At 47.1% G+C, this 19,418-nt stretch overlaps 2 protein-coding genes across 4 annotated transcripts; one reads left to right on the top strand and one right to left on the bottom strand.

Moving 5' to 3' along the window:
• The first annotated feature begins 206 nt into the window (after nucleotides 1-206).
• TIGD1 (tigger transposable element derived 1) lies at nucleotides 207-14,871 on the top strand. Of its 3 annotated transcripts, XR_008443193.1 has the most exons (4): nucleotides 207-285; nucleotides 514-2,666; nucleotides 12,300-12,336; nucleotides 14,401-14,871. XR_008443193.1 is itself a non-coding variant. In XM_054013249.1 (2 exons), exon 2 carries the CDS (start codon nucleotides 829-831, stop codon nucleotides 2,602-2,604), a length of 1,776 nt encoding a protein of 591 aa, XP_053869224.1. In that variant the 5' UTR covers nucleotides 207-285; nucleotides 514-828; the 3' UTR covers nucleotides 2,605-3,260. The 3 variants fall into 3 exon arrangements, 1 of the variants encoding a protein (XP_053869224.1); XR_008443192.1 differs by lacking the exon at nucleotides 12,300-12,336; XM_054013249.1 differs by lacking the exons at nucleotides 12,300-12,336; nucleotides 14,401-14,871 and having other exon boundaries at nucleotides 514-3,260.
• On the bottom strand, nucleotides 3,271-10,976 carry SYCE2 (synaptonemal complex central element protein 2). Its single transcript, XM_054013250.1, has 3 exons — nucleotides 10,402-10,976; nucleotides 8,079-8,289; nucleotides 3,271-3,479 (listed from the first exon to the last, which is right to left on the bottom strand). The coding sequence occupies exons 1-3, from the start codon at nucleotides 10,554-10,556 to the stop codon at nucleotides 3,285-3,287; spliced, it is 561 nt and encodes a 186-aa protein (XP_053869225.1). The 5' UTR covers nucleotides 10,557-10,976; the 3' UTR covers nucleotides 3,271-3,284.
• Nucleotides 14,872-19,418: the final 4,547 nt, after the last annotated feature.

Raw genomic sequence — 19,418 nt, 5'->3', positions numbered from 1 at the left:
AACTTGCAAGTTTTCTGATATGCTAGCTGTGACTCACGGGGGAAAGTGGCTTCTCAGGACAGAAAGTGCTGTGCTACTACCCATCCCTTCCCCATCTCCTCTTCCCCCCCCCCCTCCCACCGATCGGCGGGCAGCGATCGATCCAGCAGGGGTCGATTTATCGCGTCTAGTCTAGACGTGATAAATCGATCCCTGAGCGCTCTCCTGTCTACTCCTGTACTCCACCTCCGGGAGAAGTTGACCGGGGAGCAGCAGCAGTCGATTCACCACGGTGAAGACACCAGGGTAAGTCGATCTAAGTAAATGTAGTGTACACCAGGGTGCTTGTAGGTCTGATGGGTAGCAGAACAGGTTCTGTTTTCAGCCCCTGCGTAAGTGGTCTTTTTGTTCTCTCCTTTTGAGAATAATAAGGGTTTATCAGGAACAGCAGCTGAAACTCTGTTCTCCTGTAAAGAAACTGAGGGACAGAATCTTATATTTTTGCTTTAAATCCCATTGTGTTTTTCATATCAGCACAGATAGCGGTTGGAAATAACGAACAGGCAAGTCACTGAAGGAGACGTTTACAGCTACCGACGTTACGCAAGACCCGACTTACGCAAATTCAACCTTATGCAAAAAGTTCCATAAGGCATAAATAAAATGTTCGAGTTGCAGAAAATATTGCGTAACGTACGGGAACGCAAAGTACTGTAGTGCGGTGTGCAGAGGAATACAGCAGTAGCATCTCCTACAAGGGAAGGCTTTGCGCTCTCACAGCCTCTCAGTCTCGTGTTATTTCAGTGATACTGGATTTCTGTTATTTCACCCTGTTATTTCATTCAAATCATGCCTGGAAAGCAACCAAGTGATGGCAAGCGTGCAGGACCAGTTCGTAAGAGAAAGAAGATTGATTTAGAGCAGAAAATGAAAATAGTGAAAAAGTATGAAGGCGGACAAAGCCTGTCGTCAATTGCTCGTGAACTCGATTTGGCTACCTCAACAGTGAAAAGTATTTTGAATGATAGTGCACGCATAAAAGAGCACGTGAAAGGCTCAGCTCCTTTAAAATCAACAGTCATAACGAAGCAGCGTTCTGGCGCTATCTATGAAATGGAAAAGTTATTAACAATGTGGATGGAAGATCAGATTCAAAAATGTGTGCCGCTTAGCCTAATGATTATTCAAGCGAAGGCTAAAAGTATTTTCGAAGACGTAAAGGGAAAATACAGTGACCCTAACGCAAAGTTTGTGGCTAGTCACGGGTGGTTTAATAGATTTAAACAACGTGCAAATTTTCACAATGTAAACGTGAGTGGTGAGGCTGCTAGTGCTGACACAAAAGCAGCTGAAAAGTATCCCGACGTGTTACGAAAACTTATAGAAGAAGGTGGTTATACAGCACAGCAAATCTTTAACGTGGACGAAACTGGATTGTTTTGGAAAAAAATGCCAGACAGAACATACATTTCAAAAGAGGAAAAGACGATGCCAGGGTTTAAGGCTGCGAAAGATAGGCTAACGCTTTTGCTTGGGGGTAATGCAGCTGGAGATTGCAAATTGAAACCATTGCTTGTTTATCATTCAGAAAATCCCCGTGCGTTTAAAGGCATTAGCAAGGCTACCCTTCCAGTTCATTTCCGTTCAAATGGAAAGGCTTGGATCACAACGGCACTTTTCGAAGACTGGTTTATAAATTTGTTTATCCCCGAAGTGGAAAAATTCTGCAGAGAAAACGACATCCCGTTCAAGATTATGCTTATCGTCGATAATGCTCCTGGACATCCCGCACATTTGGATGACTTTCACCCTAATGTAAAAGTCGTGTTTCTGCCTCCTAACAAGACTTCGATCCTACAGCCCATGGATCAGGGGGTCATTGCTAATTTTAAAGCCTATTATCTACGAAGAACATTTGCACAGGCAGTAGAAGCAACTGACAGAGAGACTGGCAAGACTTTACGTGATTTTTGGAACTCATATAACATTTACCAAGCCATCATAAACATTGCTAAGGCCTGGGCAGAGGTTACCCAGGTTTGTTTGAATGCCGTATGGAAGAAAGCATGCCCACAGTTCGTACGCAGCTTTAAAGGTTTCGAAAAAGACAAAACATATGAGGAGGTGGCAGATGAAATTGTGAAGCTTGCCGAGCAGCTTGAGCTGGAGGTTGATGTTGGCGATGTGGATGAGTTCATCGAATCCCATGGAGCTGAATTATCAAATGAGGATCTCATGGAATTAGAAGCAGCAAAAGTAAAAGAGCAGACTGAAGCGGAGGATGAAGTTGAAGAAGTAGAAGAGCCACGACACTTCAACACCAAGGAGATGGCACTTGCATTTCGTGAAATTGACTCTGCAATGGCAAGGTTTGAGAAGATGGACCCCAACTCCTCACGATTCTTGAAAGTGAACAGAGGAATTGACGAAACTCTGGCCTGTTATAGACAGATATATGAAGAGAAGAAAAAGGCCACTATCCAGTCATCTCTCGATAAGTTTGTAAGGAAGGTTGAAAGGCCTGCAATGTCCACATCTCTACCACCTTCCACCTCCAAAGCCCCCTCTGACGACCCCGATGATGTAATGCCTGTCTCCTCCTCTCCTTCCTCATCTACAAATTAAGCCCATTGTCATCCACCACCAAAATGGAGCCTTCAGCGTGCCAGGATAATAATAGGATTAAGGTAAATGTAATATTTTTGTTGTAATTGTTTTGGTTTTTTATGCTTGCACAATATACGTTTCCGACTTATGTAAAATTTGGGTTATGCAAGGCTTTCCGGAACAGAACAATTGCGTAAGTCAGGGAGTGTCTGTATTGATAAACCAACAAAGTGGAATGTAACATTCATGTGATCTTTATAAAATGCCTTTTACAATAAACAGTGCTATGAGACAGTTAGCGACAACAATCTCCCCCGACACGCTGGAAGAAAGACATTTCGAAAGCAGCAGGGTGCGGAAGTTTGACAAGAGCCACTGGCCACTGCATAATCCTTTTGTATCTTCCGTAGACTTTAATTACATCTCACCTATTCCCACTTTTATAAAGACTGAATCTTACCAGGCGTGTTTTTTAACCTGTCTGGCTCTCATGCCCTTTAGGATACTATCAGAGCTTGAAAGTTCAGGAGTTTTTAAAATAACGTTAACAATCAAACAAACTGCAACAGGAATAGAAAAAGAGGCCCTTATCTGACCTGTAGTCTTGTTTTTCCTTTTGCATCAGAATAGTAGCTACACAATGGTTTGAGTGGTTCGTTTGGGCTTTTGATTCCAGCTGGCCCTTCTTCCTAGTGTTCTCACACCTCTGGCTGCACGCACAAGTCTTTATAAGCTGCCTCCACAGTGTGGCAGACTTGTCTGAGCTCCGTGTGGATCTGGCTGATCCTCTCCATTATCTCCGAGAGCTCTTGGAGCTTATCCTGCATTTGCTTGTTATGGCGATCGTAAATGAGAAACATCATTTCCTCCAGCTTCTCCGCCAAACTCGAAACCTTTTGGAGTGCAAGGAAAGACAGGCCTTAGGAATTAAAATGGACCAGAGGCTGATGGCTTGAATATTAAAGGTTGCATTGTCCCCCTACTCCCAGAGTAACAGGATGCAACTACTGTTGATTTCAGTGGGTTCTCGGTCATGTTGGGATGGGTCTGAGTCTTGCCCTAAGTGTGACTTTTTTTCATAAGTTTTAGACAGAATGGACTAAAACTGATCTCTGCATAAATGTAAATGCTGCTTGCAGGCTTCTTGCACCATCTTCTGAAAGCATGTGGAGTTGGCTGTGTGAGAGCCAGGATACTGACTCAAGGGACTGCTAGCCTGGGCCAGGCTGGCAATTTCCTATGCAGACCCCAGCCCTGCAGCTGGTCCATGCAGCACTTCAGTGCAACTCCATGAGGATCTGCCTGCATGGATCTGAATGCAGGAGTGGGATCTTCATGGGACATACAGGAGGATTCTGGCTTACTAGAGGCCATGTGCTCCAGAGACCAGGGCATTGGACCGCAATTCAGGACCCCTGGGTTCTATTCCCAACTTGCCCAGGAGTTAGGTGGCTAGTGTGATTTTCAAAAGCCCCAAGCTGCATTTTTAGGGCCCCTAAATACTTTTGAAAATCTGGCCCAAAGCTTTAATGGCAGCCTCAGCAATGGTAAGGTGGAAATAACTTCCCAAATGCATGGAATGCGGAACAGTCAGATGTGCTGAGCTGCTGCTGGGAGAGGCCATGATGAAGGTTTTGCGAGTGCTTGTGTGAAATGGGAGGCGTGTTGGTTTCTGCGTCTGTTGGAGATGCAAGTGGAAGCTTTATGGCCTGTTGGAGTGCGTTCGACAACAGCGATCAGAAGGTGGTAAAGAATTCAACTTACTTTCCTCTTAACTTAGCTCCATGCTTTGAAGGCACTGGCATAAAATGAAGCTTTGGTTTGTTATTCTATTTGCATAATAATCCCTAGTTTTTATCAGTAGATCTCAAAGTACTTCACAAAGGAGGTCAGTACCATTATCCCCATGGGGACCTTGAGGCACAAAGAGGTGAAGTCACTTGTCCAAGGTCACCTAGCAGGCCAGTTGCAGAGCCACGAATAGAACCTTGGTCTCCTGGGTCCTAGTCCAGTAGGGTATCCTACAAGCCACACTACCTATCTTAATAATTAATAAATATCTCGCTCTCATATAGCACTTGAGAAGCCTGGGTTCTATTCCCAGCTCTTCCACGGGCCTGCTGGGTGAGCATGGACAAGTCATGTTGACCTGTGCCTCGGTTTCCCCATTTTACAATGATTCTGACCATTTGTAAGGTGCTTTGAGATCTATGAATGAAAAGTGCTAGATAAGAGCCAGGCGTTCTTATATATATTACACGTTAGTGTCACGGCAAACCCGGTGGCTGAACTTTGTGACTTTGTCCTCACCCACAACTATTTGACATTTGGGGACAATGTATACCTTCAAGTCAGCGGCACTGCTATGGGTACCTGCATGGCCCCACAGTATGCCAACATTTTTATGACTGACTTAGAACAACGCTTCCTCGGCTCTCGTCCCCTAATGCCCCTACTCTACCTGCGCTACATTGATGACATCTTCATCATCTGGACCCATGGAAAAGAAGCCTTTGAGGAATTCCACCATGATTTCAACAATTTCCATCCCACCATCAACCTCAGCCTGGACCAGTCCACACAGGAGATCCACTTCCTGGACACTACAGTGCTAATAAGCAATGGTCACATAAACACCACCCTATACCAGAAACCTACTGACCGCTATACTTGCCTGCCTGCCTCCAGCTTTCATCCAGACCACATCACATGATCCATTGTCTACAGCCAAGCTCTAAGATACAACCACATTTGCTCCTATCCCTTGGACAGAGACAAAACACCTACAAGATCTCTATCAAGCGTTCTTAAAACTACAGTACCCACTTGCTGAAGTGAAGAAACCGATTGACAGAGCCAGAAGAATACCCAGAAATCAGCTACTCCAGGACAGGCCCAACAAAGAAAGTAACAGAACGCCACTAGCCGTCACCTTCAGCCCCCAACTAAAACCTCTCCAGCACATCATCAAGGATCTACAACCTATCCTGACGGACGATCCTTCACTCTCACAGATCGTGGGAGACAGGCCAGTCCTCGCTTACAGACGGCCCCCCAACCTGAAGCAAATACTCACCAGCAATCCAAGTGCTATTGGCCTGCTAAACCTAGGGTTGTGAGTTCAATCCTTGAGGGGGCCATTTAGGGGAACTGGGGTAAAAATCTGTCTGGGGATTGGTCCTGCTTTGAGCAGGGGTTTGGACTAGATGACCTCCTGAGGTCCCTTCCAACTCTGGTATTCTATGATTCTATTCTAACCACACACCAAAAACACTAACCCAGGAACCTATCCTTGCAACAAAGCCCGCTGCCAACTCTGTTCACGTATCTATTCAAGGGACACCATCATAGGACCTAATCACATCAGCCATACCATCAGAGGCTCGATCACCTGCACATCTACCAATGTGATATATGCCATCATGTGCCAGCAATGCCCCTCTGCCATGTACAGTGGCCAAACCGGACAGTCTCTACGCAAAAGAATAAATGGACACAAATCAGATGTCAAGAATTATAACATTCAAAAAACAGTCGGAGAACACTTCAGCCTCCCTGGTCATTCAATTACAGACCTAAAAGTCACAATTCCCCAACAAAAAAACTTCAAAAACAGACTCCAGTGAGAAACTGCAGAACTGGAATTAATGTGCAAACGGGACACCATTAAATTAGCTTGAATAAAGACTGTGAGTGGATGGGTCATTACACAAAGTAAAAACTATTTCCCCATGCTAATTTTCCCCCCACTGTTTTCAACTGTTTGAAATGGGCCATCCTGATTATCACTACAAAAGTTTTTTTTCTCCTGCTGATAATATCCCACCTTAATTGATTAGTCTCATTATAGTTGGTATGGCAACACCCATTTTTTCATGTTCTCTTTGTATATATATCTTCCTACTGTAATTTCCACTGCATGCATGCAATGAAGTGGGTTTTAGCCCACGGAAGCTTATGCCCAAATAAATGTGTTCATCTCTAAGGTGCCACAAGTACTCCTGTTCTTTTTGCTGATACAGACTAACACGGCTACCACTCTGAAACGTTAGAGTCTCTATCTGATTTTATAATGGAAAGCTCCCCGCTGTTGCATTATTTTTCTCTACATTTACATAAACTATGCTCCAAAGCATCTGATTTAATGCCTCAGAGACATGGAGGACACTCAGACTGGTGATCTGTGACTGATGCAGTTAGAATAACATGATTAAAATACATGAAATAAACATTCTGTGGATGCACAATCTTGAATGTTGTGTGTGCGGTCAGGGTGGAGAGGAGATTAGGGAGGCGGATGAAACGGGTTGCTGCATTTCGCAGCGATTCAAGTTAGTGTCTCTGAGGCGTGATATTGGGATTTCACTTCTGTTGGCAAGTAAAGTGGTTTTACATTGAAAACAAGCGCTCTACTGATTTGCTGTAACGTAGCAGAGAATTGGAGAACATGGAGACTGACAGGGTCCCTCTAGTCCATCTCCTTTCAAGTAGAGTCTAGCTGCTGCTCCCCTCTTTGGTTCTGTCCAATCTACTTTTAAATGCTCTATGCAGTGAAACTCCCCCCACTTTCCTTGGGGAAATGATTCCATAACCCAGTGTCAAGTATCAGAGGGGGAGCCGTGTTCGTCTGAATCTGTAAAAAGCAACAGAGGGTCCTGGGGCACCTTTGAGACTAACAGAAGTATTGGGAGCATAAGCTTTCGTGGGTAAGAACCTCACTTGGCATCTGAAGAAGTGAGGTTCTTACCCACGAAAGCTTATGCTCCCAATACTTCTGTTAGTCTCAAAGGTGCCACAGGACCCTCTGTTGCTTTATAACCCAGTATGGGTCCCTGGGAAGAAGACCCATGTGAGAAGAGGACCTTCCTCACACAGCTTTTCCCACTCCCATGAAAATGGAGGGCTCAACATCCCTCCCCTCGGCCCGGTTGTCCTGGGGGGGTGGGGGGAAAGCATGACTATTGGAGGAGGGGTGGGAAAGTTGGGGGTGGGGGTTGGAGAATGCTGCACCCAGTGAAGTTCAAAAGGAATAGACAACACCGTTCTGGGCTGTATTACCTTCCCACCGCGCTACCACCGTGCTGTATGACGTATCCCTCTGAGGAGGGGCCCTAGTACACCTCTTGCTTGGGAGGGTCTTCTAGGGAAACTCCAGGGTGTGTGAGAGGAGGGATGCAATTGGAAGCACAGGCCTTTCCTGCAGAAGTCTTTGGTCTCAGGCCAATCCCCTGGGATCTATGCTGGGTCCAGTTGCCTGTTCCAGCCCAGGGCAAACCCTACCTCCGTGCTGGAATGATATGGGGTTTATATCCTGGAAGGGGGCAATCCATCCCTATGATACCCCCCCCCACACACACACACACTCTCTCTCTCTCCTCTCCTTTGCTCAGCATTAAAGTGCCTCCTCTTTCACCAAACTAGCTAACTTCTCTTCCATCCTTTGGCTTCCATCCTCGAGCCCTTGTATGTAGCCATCTCAATATCCACTTCACCTTCAGCATGACGCTCTCCCTGAAATTGCTCATGACAGTGTGGTCTTTCTTCCGGTTCTCATTGATCTTCTCAATCAGCTGCTGCGTTCTTCTCTGCAGATTTTCAATGTTTGAATCCAGGGCTGCGAAATAATTGGATGACTTGCCGTCCAATGCAGCTATGGGCCCATCTGCAGTGGGGCAGAGCAATGATGTGCTGGGCGATTCCTTCCTGCATTTAAATTGAAATAAATGAGCATGTGTTGTATTCCTCTGTACCCCAAGTTACACTCAAAGGCCAAACCTCAGGGGAGTTTGAGGACTCATTGTGAAAGCATCTGCTTTGTTTCCAGATAAGAGTAACTGACATATCTGAAGCAAGGGGGGAAGTTTACCTGCTCTGTGGAAAAAGTAAACTTCCCATCCTTTCCCTTGCTGTCATTCCTAAAGAAAGGGAGCATTTTAAAACCAAACATAGAAGGTCAGATCCTCCCCTGGTGCTTTTGTGCATATAAAAAGGCTGCAGCTGTACAAAACTACCCTCACAATTCAATCCATGAAGAAAAATTACAAAGACTAGAGCCAAAGTTATCCAGCAAAATCAGATGCCAAAGAAAACTGCTGCCAGCTATTTTGTTAATTTCTCTCATGTGGGAATTTTAGTTCTTTACATTTGTTTATTCAATAATGAAAGCAGCTTATTAACCAGAATCCATTCATCATAAACTTGACAGCTCCTGTGTTGGCTAATTCTATTTTATAAAGGAAATACAGAGTCCCTGTTGGCTGACTTGTTTGTGAAACTACTTCTGCAGTGCTAGCAAAATTGACATTTAATTCCATTTGATGGGGGGGGGGGGGAAATGACACACACGATGAGCAGCCTCAGGTTCTAAACCAGTACCCTTGCCATGGAAGGCAGTGTGCTTAGGATCGGCCTGCTGGGTACATTATTGCATTAGCACATTACACACTACTGATGCTATTGGCCAGCACTCCTACGTCAGTGTTTCTTAACCTTGCCTTGTGTTGGCATTTGGTCCTGAGGAGGCGTGGAGGAAATGGGTCTAAATAAACCAAGCCATCTGCCAAGGTGAAGCAGCTCATTGATGGAATTAAAAGCCAGAGTCACCTGCTGTTGATTAGCTCTGTCCTCTTGTACAGAAGTACCAGTAAACAACCTACATGCCAGGTGGCTTTGTATACACTCCACCTGCGTGCACTGTATGTACGCACCTACTGCAAGAGAGGCGGTGTGGCCCAGTGGATTGGGCACTGCACTGGGAGTCAGGAGATCTGGGTTCTAAATAAATACACTAAAAGTGTCAGGGGCTGGCAGCCATTTAAGTCCCATAGAAAGGAGTTGAAAGACTAACTGCTCCCATCCAAGGGCTTGTCTACACACAGCTTTTGTATCAGTTTCAAACCAGTACAGGGGGGCTGGAACAATTTGTATAGTGGAGGTGCTGTGAGTCATTGAACCAAACTGTAAACCCTGTATATAGTGGAATCTACTTCAAGCCCGGGGATGCGGCAGTACAACCCTGTAGCGTGGATACTGTTAGCTTCATGTAGGGCTCGTCTCGGGAAAATTAAACCAATATGGTTATAACTCATCTGACTGTCTTTTTTTTTTCAGTGTAGCATGTCATTGCGTCCACACACTAGGGGTATCCCAATGTAACTATACTAAACTAATATCTAATCATACCCCTCACTGAAAGCATTCCATTGGTCCAAAGCCTGTGTTTAGAGTAGCCGTAAATGCACTGGCCGTCACCACCTCTTTAAAAGCAGTAGCTGTCCTGGGAACCCCTTTATAGGACTTAAAATGAGTGATTCTGCCTGTGCCCAGCACAGAGAATGTGGGAGTCATTAATTAGACAGCACTTTGCATCAGGAGATCTCAAAGCACTTTACAAAATTGGTCAGTATCATTACTCTCATTTTACAGATGGGGAAGCTGAGGCACAGGCCTTTACTTGCCCAAAGTCACCCAGCAAACTAATGGCAGAGCCAGCAATTGAAGCTAGGTCTCCTGAGTGCCATTCCAGTGCACTATCCATTGGGAAACACTGCCTCCAAACTAACTTTTTAACTTAAGAATGCAATTAGACACATTGTCCATACCCAATTATATTAATTAGAAAACCTAGGCTGAATACAGGCTGGGAAATTGCTACAATTAACATGAACAACCAGGGCATTCCCAACCATATATTTATTAAGAACACATTTCTCCTTTGGGAAGTTTCTGTTGGCATATTCATGGCACAAGGCACAGCATTTTCTCCCCTTTCTCTGGCTCTCAGCAAATATTAGACGTCTGTGCAACACTCCTCACCTGGACAGGCTCTCACTATGTAATTCACGTCTTTCTACATCATCAAAGAACGGGCTGTCCGGTTTAGCCTGCTCATCTTCTGGCTCTGGACTTTCACATTCCTGATTAGACATCGTAACCTTTAAAAAGTAGAGAGATTGTTCAGGAGGCTGCATGGATCAGACACTGCATTGGGACTTATTCTAGCCCTTGGCTCTGCCACTAATTTGCTGTGTGACCCTTCTGCCTTGTCTATTTAGAGTAGGAGCTCTCCAGGGCAGGGACTGTCTCTTACAAAGTATTTGTACAACACTTAGCAAAATGGGGCCCTGATCTTGGTGCAGCCTCTAGTCTCTAAAGTAACACATATAATTAATAAGAATAACAGGCTCAAAATCACTGACCTACATGAGCTACTAAAGCAAACTGAGAGTTTTAAACATATTCAGTGGAGCTTGATGGGAACTTTTGATGATGTTTCTTGGGGCGGGGCTGTGGAAAATGCTGATTCTTCCTAACTGAATCTTCCCATGGGACCATGTCAGTTTCGATTAAATTTTTGTTTTGAAAAAGAAAGTTTTGAACAATATCAAAAGAGCCGTTTTTGACATGTTCATAATTAAACATTTGGAATTTTCAGTTCAAAACTACTTTTTGTTTAAAAATGTATGTTATTTTATATTTTTAAAATAAAAAAGGTCAAAACTGAAACACGACAGATTGAATTAATGGAAAGGAAATATTTCAGTTTACCCCAAATGATTTTTTTCAGTGTTTCAGTTTATGAAAAATTTTGAGATTTTGGCTGTTCGTCCCTATTTGGAACCAGGAAAAAAGTCAAACGCTCAAAATTTGTCATAGGATGGGAAATCCATTTCCTGACCAGCTCTAATATTGAGTCTGTTTCTCTTCTACACTAGTTTTACACTGATATAATTTCACTGGAGTTACTCCCAAGACAGCTGGACAAAATACGCTATTTTTATCTATGACTTGATTTCGCTTGGAGAGTTTGAAATAATCTGTATTTTATTAGATGTATTTTAGGACAAAATTTGCTAAACTGATATTTATTGTAAGAAAAACTGTTAAAACACTGAGGATATATATATAAAAATAAAGACACTGCTACTCTAACCTCTGTAGAGGACTATGAAATTACATCTATCTAGAAACATTTTTAGCTTTCTAGCTCCATAAGTCAATTGTATTTATCTAGATTGTAAATTCTGCGGAATAATGAATGTCTTTTTGTTATGGGTGTATGTACAGCATCTAACACTATCCCCAGGCAAGAGGTTCTAGCAATTACTATAATAATAATAATTAATAATAAAGCACCTAGAACCTACACTGGTTAGCTGGATTTGAAAGTGTAACCTTGTCTGACCTCAACCAAGTTCTTCAAAACTCTATAGGAAATTAATTTTGAAAAGGAGAGAAAAGTACATACAATGATTGTTAAATTCACATCATTTACTAAGCTGAAATGTTGTAGGATGCTAGCTGTTGACCATTCATTACAATTCCACTCCACACCCTCCCTCCTTTATATAACTAGCTAAGTTTTACTGGGAAAAACCTGACTTCTGGGTTCCCTGCTCTGAGGATATTAGCTGTTTTTCTTAAAGCCCCAGCTCCTGGGATCATGTGAGCATCTCAGTTTTCATTAAAAACAAAAAAATGAAAGAAGTCATTCCTAGGTCTTGTGGTTGAGGAAAAATGCTTGAAATCATGACCCCCTAAAGACAGCAAATAATCAGAAACCCAAATTTATTTGTCTATTCATTATTTTTAAGCCAATCTCATGAATTTTTTAGGATTTGGGATTGGATTTTGGGGGGTTGGCAGTACTGTGACTCTTAATATCTGCTTTTTAAAAAAATAAATTGATCAAAGATTTTCTCATGCTCAAAAAGGTCCTAAAAGAATTCCCACTGAGTCTGAATACTGATGGTAAGCGTTAAGCCGCTGTGTATTTATATATATATAAACCCCTCTAATTTGATTTAATTCTGTAGGGTGGGGTGTTTGTTTTGTTCCCTCCTATGGGTGAAGGGGCTCCTATACCCCCATAGGAGCATGTGGTGCCCTATAGCAAGGCTGGGGGGATCCCCAATGAACAGGTGTGAGGAGCCCCTAGGGAAGAGGACCCCCACATGGGACAGCTGTAGCCAGGCTCACAGTGGGGGAGACCCCATAGGGGGGTGAGGAGCCCATGGGGAGAGGATCCCCCATAGATGGATGAGGACCCAATATCAGGGCTCACCAGGGGGATTCCATATCGAACTGGGGGGCCTATATTGGGGCTCCCAGGGGGGGCCATATAGAACTGGGGGGGCAGTATTGGGGCTCCCATATAGATGTGGGCCCCTCTATGATATCAAGCTTCCCAGTAGGGGCCCTGTAGAGGGGCTCCCCCCAGAGATGGGGCTGGATCGGGGCTCCCAGCGCCCCTCCCCCCTCACCACAGCTTTTCCCGCCACTTCCCCGCCCCTCAACGGCCCAGCTGAGGAGAGGGGGGGCGGGGCCGGGGCCTGGGCCGGAGAATGCCAGCCCTGCTGGCCAATCAGCGCCCTCCCCGCCCTCAGCTCCTCCAATGAGAGGGCATGAAGCAAGGGAGTGAGGAGGTTGGGCTGGGGGGGAGGCAGAGGTGGTGGGGTGCAGGCTGGGGGAAGGACTGAGGGGGTCCAGGCTGGGGGAGGAGGGCTGAGCTAGGGGGGGTCTAGGCTAGGGGAAGGGGGCTGAGGGTGGGGGGTCCAGGCTGGGGGAGGAGGGCTGAGCTGGGGGGGCGGTCTAGGCTAGGGGAAGGGGGCTGGGGGGGGTCAAGGCTGGGGGAGGGGGGCTGAGCTGGTGGGGGGACTCTAGGCTGGGAAGGGGGCTAGGGTGGGATCCAGGCTGGGGGAGGAGGGCTGAGCTGGGGGGGGGTCTAGGCTAGGGGAAGGGGGCTGAGGGTGGGGGGTCCAGGCTGGGGGAGGAGGGCTGAGCTGGGGGGGGTCTAGGCTAGGGGAAGGGGGCTGGGGGGGGGTCCAGGCTGGGGGAGGAGGGCTGAGCTAGGGGGGGTCTAGGCTAGGGGAAGGGGGCTGAGGGTGGGGGGTCCAGGCTGGGGGAGGAGGGCTGAGCTGGGGGGGGTCTAGGCTAGGGGAAGGGGGGTGGGGTGGGGTCCAGGCTGGAGGAGGGGGGGCTGAGCTGGGGTCTAATTTGGGGGAAGGGCTGAGGGGGTCCAGGCTGGGGGATGGGGGGGCACATCCAACCACAGCACAGTTTGGCAGAATTAGTTACTTGAAAGACAGCTGGACTAGCAGGGGGCCTGGGTGTAGACAACTGCAGTGTTAGGGGGACTTTCATCCAGGGCCGGCTTTAGGCCAATTCCACCAATTCCCCCGAATCGGGCCCCGCACCTAAGAGGGCCCCGCGCCCAGTGGCAGGGCTGCCGGGGTGGGGGCAAGTGGCCGAGAATCCCTTCCCTGGCTAGAGGCTCCTTTTTAATTTTTACTCACCCGGCAGCGCTCCGGGTCTTCGGCGACACTTCAGCAGCGGGTCCTTCACTCACACAGGGTCTTCGGCAGCAGGTCCTTCAGTGCCACCAAAGACCCGAAGCGAGTGAAGGACAAACCGCCGAAGAATATGAGTGCTGCCCGGTGAGTACAAGCCCCAGATGTTTTTGTACATGTTTTTTCTTTTTTCAGTCATCCTTGCCGGGGCCCCGTCAAAACTGTTCGAATCGGGCCCCGCACTTCCTAAAGCCGGCTCTGCTTTCATCCCCCCCTAATCTAGAGATTGCACTAATAAAGGAAACACTGAGTTTGGAGCAGAAGCTCCCCCCCCAAAAAAAGCATTGTTTACACGCCTGGTGCGGGTGGGGATTGAGGGGTATCAGTAGCTGGGGTTGAGATTGAAGGACATTAGCAGAGCTGTGGGGGATGGGTAGCTCAGGACTGACTAGCTCTAGAAATATGGGTTACTTGTGGTGTGGAAAAGCTCTGCTCATTTCTCCCCGTTTTCTCCATTCAATCCTAGGTGGCCATAGGACAGGAAACCAGTCGGAGAACACTTCAACCTCCCTGGTCACTCAATTACAGACCTCAAAGTCGCAATACTCCAACAAAAACAGACTCCAACGAGAGACTGCAGAACTGGAATTAATTTGCAAACTTGACACCATTAAATTAGGCTTGAATAAAGACTGGGAGTGGATGGGTCATCACACAAAGTAAAACCTATTCCCCATGCTAATTCCCCCCCACACACACACACTGTTACTCACACCTTCTTGTCAACTGTTGGAAAAGGGCCATCCAGATTATCACTACAAAAGTTTTTCTTCTCTTGCTGATAATAGCTCACCTTAACTGATTACTCTTGTTATAGTTGGTATGGCAACACTCATTTTTTCATGTTCTCTGTGTGCATATATATCTTCCTACTGTATTTTCCACTGCATGCATCCGATGAAGTGGATTTTAGCCCACGAAAGCTTACGCTCAAATAAATGGCTTAGTCTCTAAGGTGCCACAAGTACTCCTTTTTCTTTTTTAAAAGAAATTCTAGATAGCCACAGATTTCTGGCAGGTTTCGGGTGCGTTGGGAGAGCTATTTGGAGAAGCATGAACATCATCTACCCTCACTTGTTGCTTTAGCCCCTAGGAGAGGCTCACCCACAAGAGATTTTGGTCTCTGTGGCTCAGAAGCACAGCGCATCCCCACATCTTGCTGTGTATGCACCTCCCTGGCGTTCTTCATGCCCATCTGAATGCAACAGGTTCCCACCAGTAAGAAATGAAAATAAACTGGCAGTTGCCAGCGGTGCTGAAAACACGATGATTATAGACAGAGACACTCTTGGTCTTATGGCGAGAGGGCTCTTTAATACAAATTTGCATGATTGTGTCCAACCAGGGGAGGCAACTTCTACTGAGATGTATTTGTCTGCTGCTTTTTAGAGTCCAGTTCTCCCCCTACCCCAATCCAATCTTGTATATGGGAAGTAGCTAGAAACCAGCAAGAGATGGTTAAACCATCTTGGCTTTGTTTTTAGTGCCTGCTTGTATTAAGGAAGCAAAGCAAAGACCCCACTGCTGTCTGGAACAGCTTAATAAAAATCCATAGATTTGTTCTACGTAACTTCTCCTATTTATGGCAATTCACATTATTCAATGCTTGCATTTCAAAGGCTAGTTAAAATTACATCAATCCTCCTGCTCAGAGGGATCTATGCATTTCTGTTTTAATCTAAAAGTTCTATGCCGTTTTAGAGGTGGGGAAACTGAGACACAAGGAACTGGAGTGATGTGCGGCAGAGTCAAAGTTTGAACTTGGGATATGATTCTCAGTTCCCTTGTGAGGATGGGGCCTTTAAGACAATGTGGCTGTCTCCATATTCTGAGGCTGTGCTGGGCCCTGTACATTACAGTGTCTTTGAGGCTGCTCTAGTTTATGCTCCGCTGCCAGTGGCCCCCCCGATGGCCTGCATTCTGGAGCCATTTCCACCCACCTTAAGCCTCCTTTATGCTACCGTTATCCGTGTGACTGAGAATCGAGCCCATTGAATGGCCACGGAGGCATCATGCTATCTACACACACACGGACATCTGAACAAAGGGCTTGTGTCAGTTCTTGGCGCCTCTCTTGTTAAGGATAGTCCATCCTCAGTTCTCCTGTCCAGGAATAACCATTTCAGATTGATCAAAGATCCAGTATTTAAGACCAGGGGATGCCTCACATGGATGTGTCATTGCCTTCATTTCTGTTTGCCTGATGACTTCACTTCGAATAAGAATCATTTAAAAAACTGTCCGTTGAAGAAGGCTAGGACTTCCAAATAGGTGTTTAGACCCCACTGAAATTCAATAGGAGGCTGGTGCCTTGTTCCAATATGGCAACTCAGGCCTGGTCTACACACAAAAATTAGATTGACCTAGTTACATTGCTCAGGGCTGTGAAAAAAATTGCGTCCAAGATGCCATCGTTAGGTCAACCTAACCCCCAGTGTAGACACAATGTAGAATTCTTCCCTTGACCTAGCTACCACCTCTCAGAATGATGGACTAATTACATTGATGGAGGAAAAAACCCGGTGCCAATGTAGTGCTTGTAGTGTAGTCAATAGCCTCAGAAAATCTCCACAAAAGTCCAGCTGTTTTACAGGAAGCAGGTATTCTGGCAGCTTTAACAGTCTAGGGAGGAGGGACTCAACAAGAAAAGAAGGCAGCAAGAGGACTAATAACGTTTATTGTCTTTCTGACCATAAAATAGACACTTCCCTCGGCCTTATCTGACAGCTCATCTCACTCCAGGGATCCTTGGACAAGAAAGGAACATTTTGTAAACAAACGTTTTGTGGCAAATATCGAATTTCACAGGTTTGGGCTTGAGAAGTTCAGCGTGATCCCTGCTCAGTAAGAACTTGTGAATGGTTCCCATCTGGGATTTGGGTGACATCACAGGCTGGTTCTTCCAGCTGGTGTTATTTTTACACTTGTAATCCACTGGTGCCTGGAATAGCAGCATCTTCTGCCTCACAAAACTGGGGTTGGTAGTTGGTTGCTTTTTCCCCCCTTCCCAGAGAGGATTTAAGATTTGAAAACTGCCACTTCAAGAAAGAAAAATCCACTCTGCCTGCATGCACGGGCCAGAAGGAATATGCTGAGCCTGCCCCTGGAGGAGCAGAGCACTAGGAATGCAGCAAACTGAGGGGGGGATGGCAGCATGGTAATCTTGGAGATGGAGGCCAGGGCGGCTGAGCCAAGCGTTGGCGGAGGGGGGAGTCGTGCTCAGAGATGAGCTTCGAGGTGTGGGATTTGGGGGTGTTTGGATCAGGCCTTTCTCCGAGGCATGCCATTTCAAAGTGCTGCTGTGCCTAACTGGGCTCCATGCAAATGGGTTTAGCAGGAGTGCTGAGTGAGCGACCAGATGGAGGCCCTGCTTTGCCTCACAGGGCCGTGCAATCGGCTTGCTCGGCAGGACTCGACTGGGAAGTAAGTCGCTGCCAGTTCCGATCCCCCCTGGGGTGCATATATTGCAGCAGCGTTAGCCCCTTTCACCCATGGCTCACACCACTTTAGACATCACTTCTGTAGCTGGACGACCGTATACACATCAAGATGGGTCTCGCTCTCTCTGCCCCCTCTGCTCTCCAGCACCTCAACCCCCTTGCTTGCCCAGGCACTCGCCAGGCTCGGCCCAAATCCGAAGGAGAAAGAGTCAAGTTTAGAGGCACCTCCCACCAGCTCCTTTCTTGAACATGCCAAGTTCAGCAGGTGTTTATTTCCCACGTGTCAAGTGTATCAGGCCTAATGCCCCGGGTGTGGGGACCCAGAGCAGAAGCTTCTCTTCTGAGCCTGGCATCTGTGCAGGGAGCAGCAGGGTGATATTTATAGCAGTGGAGGTGCCAGCATCTGATGTCTCAGCTTCTCACCTTGTCACCTAAATACCATTAGCAGCAGGTCGCCCTCAGCACTGCAGAGCCAGGTCGCTTTGAGAAGAAGGCTGGTTCTCTTGCGGTTCAGGCTGCTGGACTCAGATCAGATCAGATCCATCTGATCAGCGAGTCCATTGCCTTCTGGTCAACCTGAGATTGCTCTCTCTCTCATATCACGTCCCACTCCTTTATCCGCCGGCAATTCTGCCATCATTCTGCAGTGTCCCTGGTGGCAAAGGCTTGGACTACACTTCGAAGTGGTGATAGCGTTGCTGTGTCGGTCAGGGTGGGAAAAAAACATACCCGATGTAGCTTTGCCGACAAAGCCGTCAGTAGATGCAGCTGTGTTGACAGAAGAGGCCTTCTGCCAAGATAGCTAACGGTGTTCAGGCTGGTGGTCCCAAACCAATAAAAAAACTTGTATTGGTCTAGCTTGCGTCTACATCAGGGGGCTGGGCCGGCATAGCTATGCCAGTATGGGCTCCGTAGTGTAGACGCACCTGAAGAAGAGCCAAAACACAGCTGTGAGGAATACAAAGGGGATTGACTGATTTATTTTCAACTGAGGCTGCTGGACAGAGCTGACCCTGTGGTTCCCTCCGGCTCTTTAGCATCTCTGTCTCTCTTTCACCTCCATTTCATCAGACCTCCTGCAGTTTCCCTGTTTCCTTCCCTCTCACTTTCTTCAGGACACCGTGGGAATCGCTGTTGGGTGGAATTTGCTGAACCTTGGTAGCCAGAATGCACCCGAGTGAACCGCCAGTGAAAACCCTCCCACAGCCCACTGGGCCCTGCCCCGTCGAATCCCTACATCCGCCAGAGCACCAGGATCAGGCCCCTGCTTCATCCTGTGCTGGATCACGTCAGCTCCCACGTCTCCTGCCAGGAGAGCTCCATGCCGCCAGGCCTGCAGAGAGGCGCTGACACTGCCTCGTTAACACCCCTCTGCTCTTCGCACTCCCAGCTCGTCATCTTCCTGAGCAGCCGGAGGGGGGAAGCAGGAGGATTGGTGAAGTGAGGAAGAACAGCAGGGGCCCATCCTGTGCCCTGGGAGATTGCCATCCTTGCCTTCGCAGCCTCTGTGTCCCCAGTGCAGAGAGGCTCCTTACTGCTCCCACCTGGAAATTGTGCTCTGGAGCTAGTGATCCCAGCTTCACCCTCCAGCCCTTCTTGGGGAAAGGCTGGAGATCAAAACCTGACCACACTGGGTTCTGCCCGTGCAGCGACTCCCAAATTCAGCTCATCGTCGGAAGGCAAGTCTGGAAATTACCCCCCGCACCTGTAGTCTCGTGGTGTGTGTATTACGGTTGTGCCTCAGGCCCCACTCCGAGTCCAGGGCTGTACCGTGCTGGGCGCACACCGTCTCAGTAGACACCGAGTGGGAGGGGAAACTGAGGAACAGAGTTGCTCAAGGTCAGACAGCAGGGCGGGAAATGGAACCCAGGAGTCCTGAGTCCTCGTGCAGCGCCCTAGCCAATAAACCAGGCTGCCTCTTTCTAGACCTACTTATCCCCTGTCCCCTTCACTGGAATGGGGATGGGGGGGCTGCACTAGCAGGCTTTGCAGATGTCAGTCTTTCATTATAATAAATAATATGGGTCTTAGGGTTGCAAAGAAA

This window comes from Malaclemys terrapin, chromosome 23, assembly GCF_027887155.1.
Source record: "Malaclemys terrapin pileata isolate rMalTer1 chromosome 23, rMalTer1.hap1, whole genome shotgun sequence".
NCBI classification, from domain to species: Eukaryota; Metazoa; Chordata; order Testudines; family Emydidae; genus Malaclemys; species Malaclemys terrapin.
This window is presented reverse-complemented; position numbering and strand designations above follow the sequence as displayed.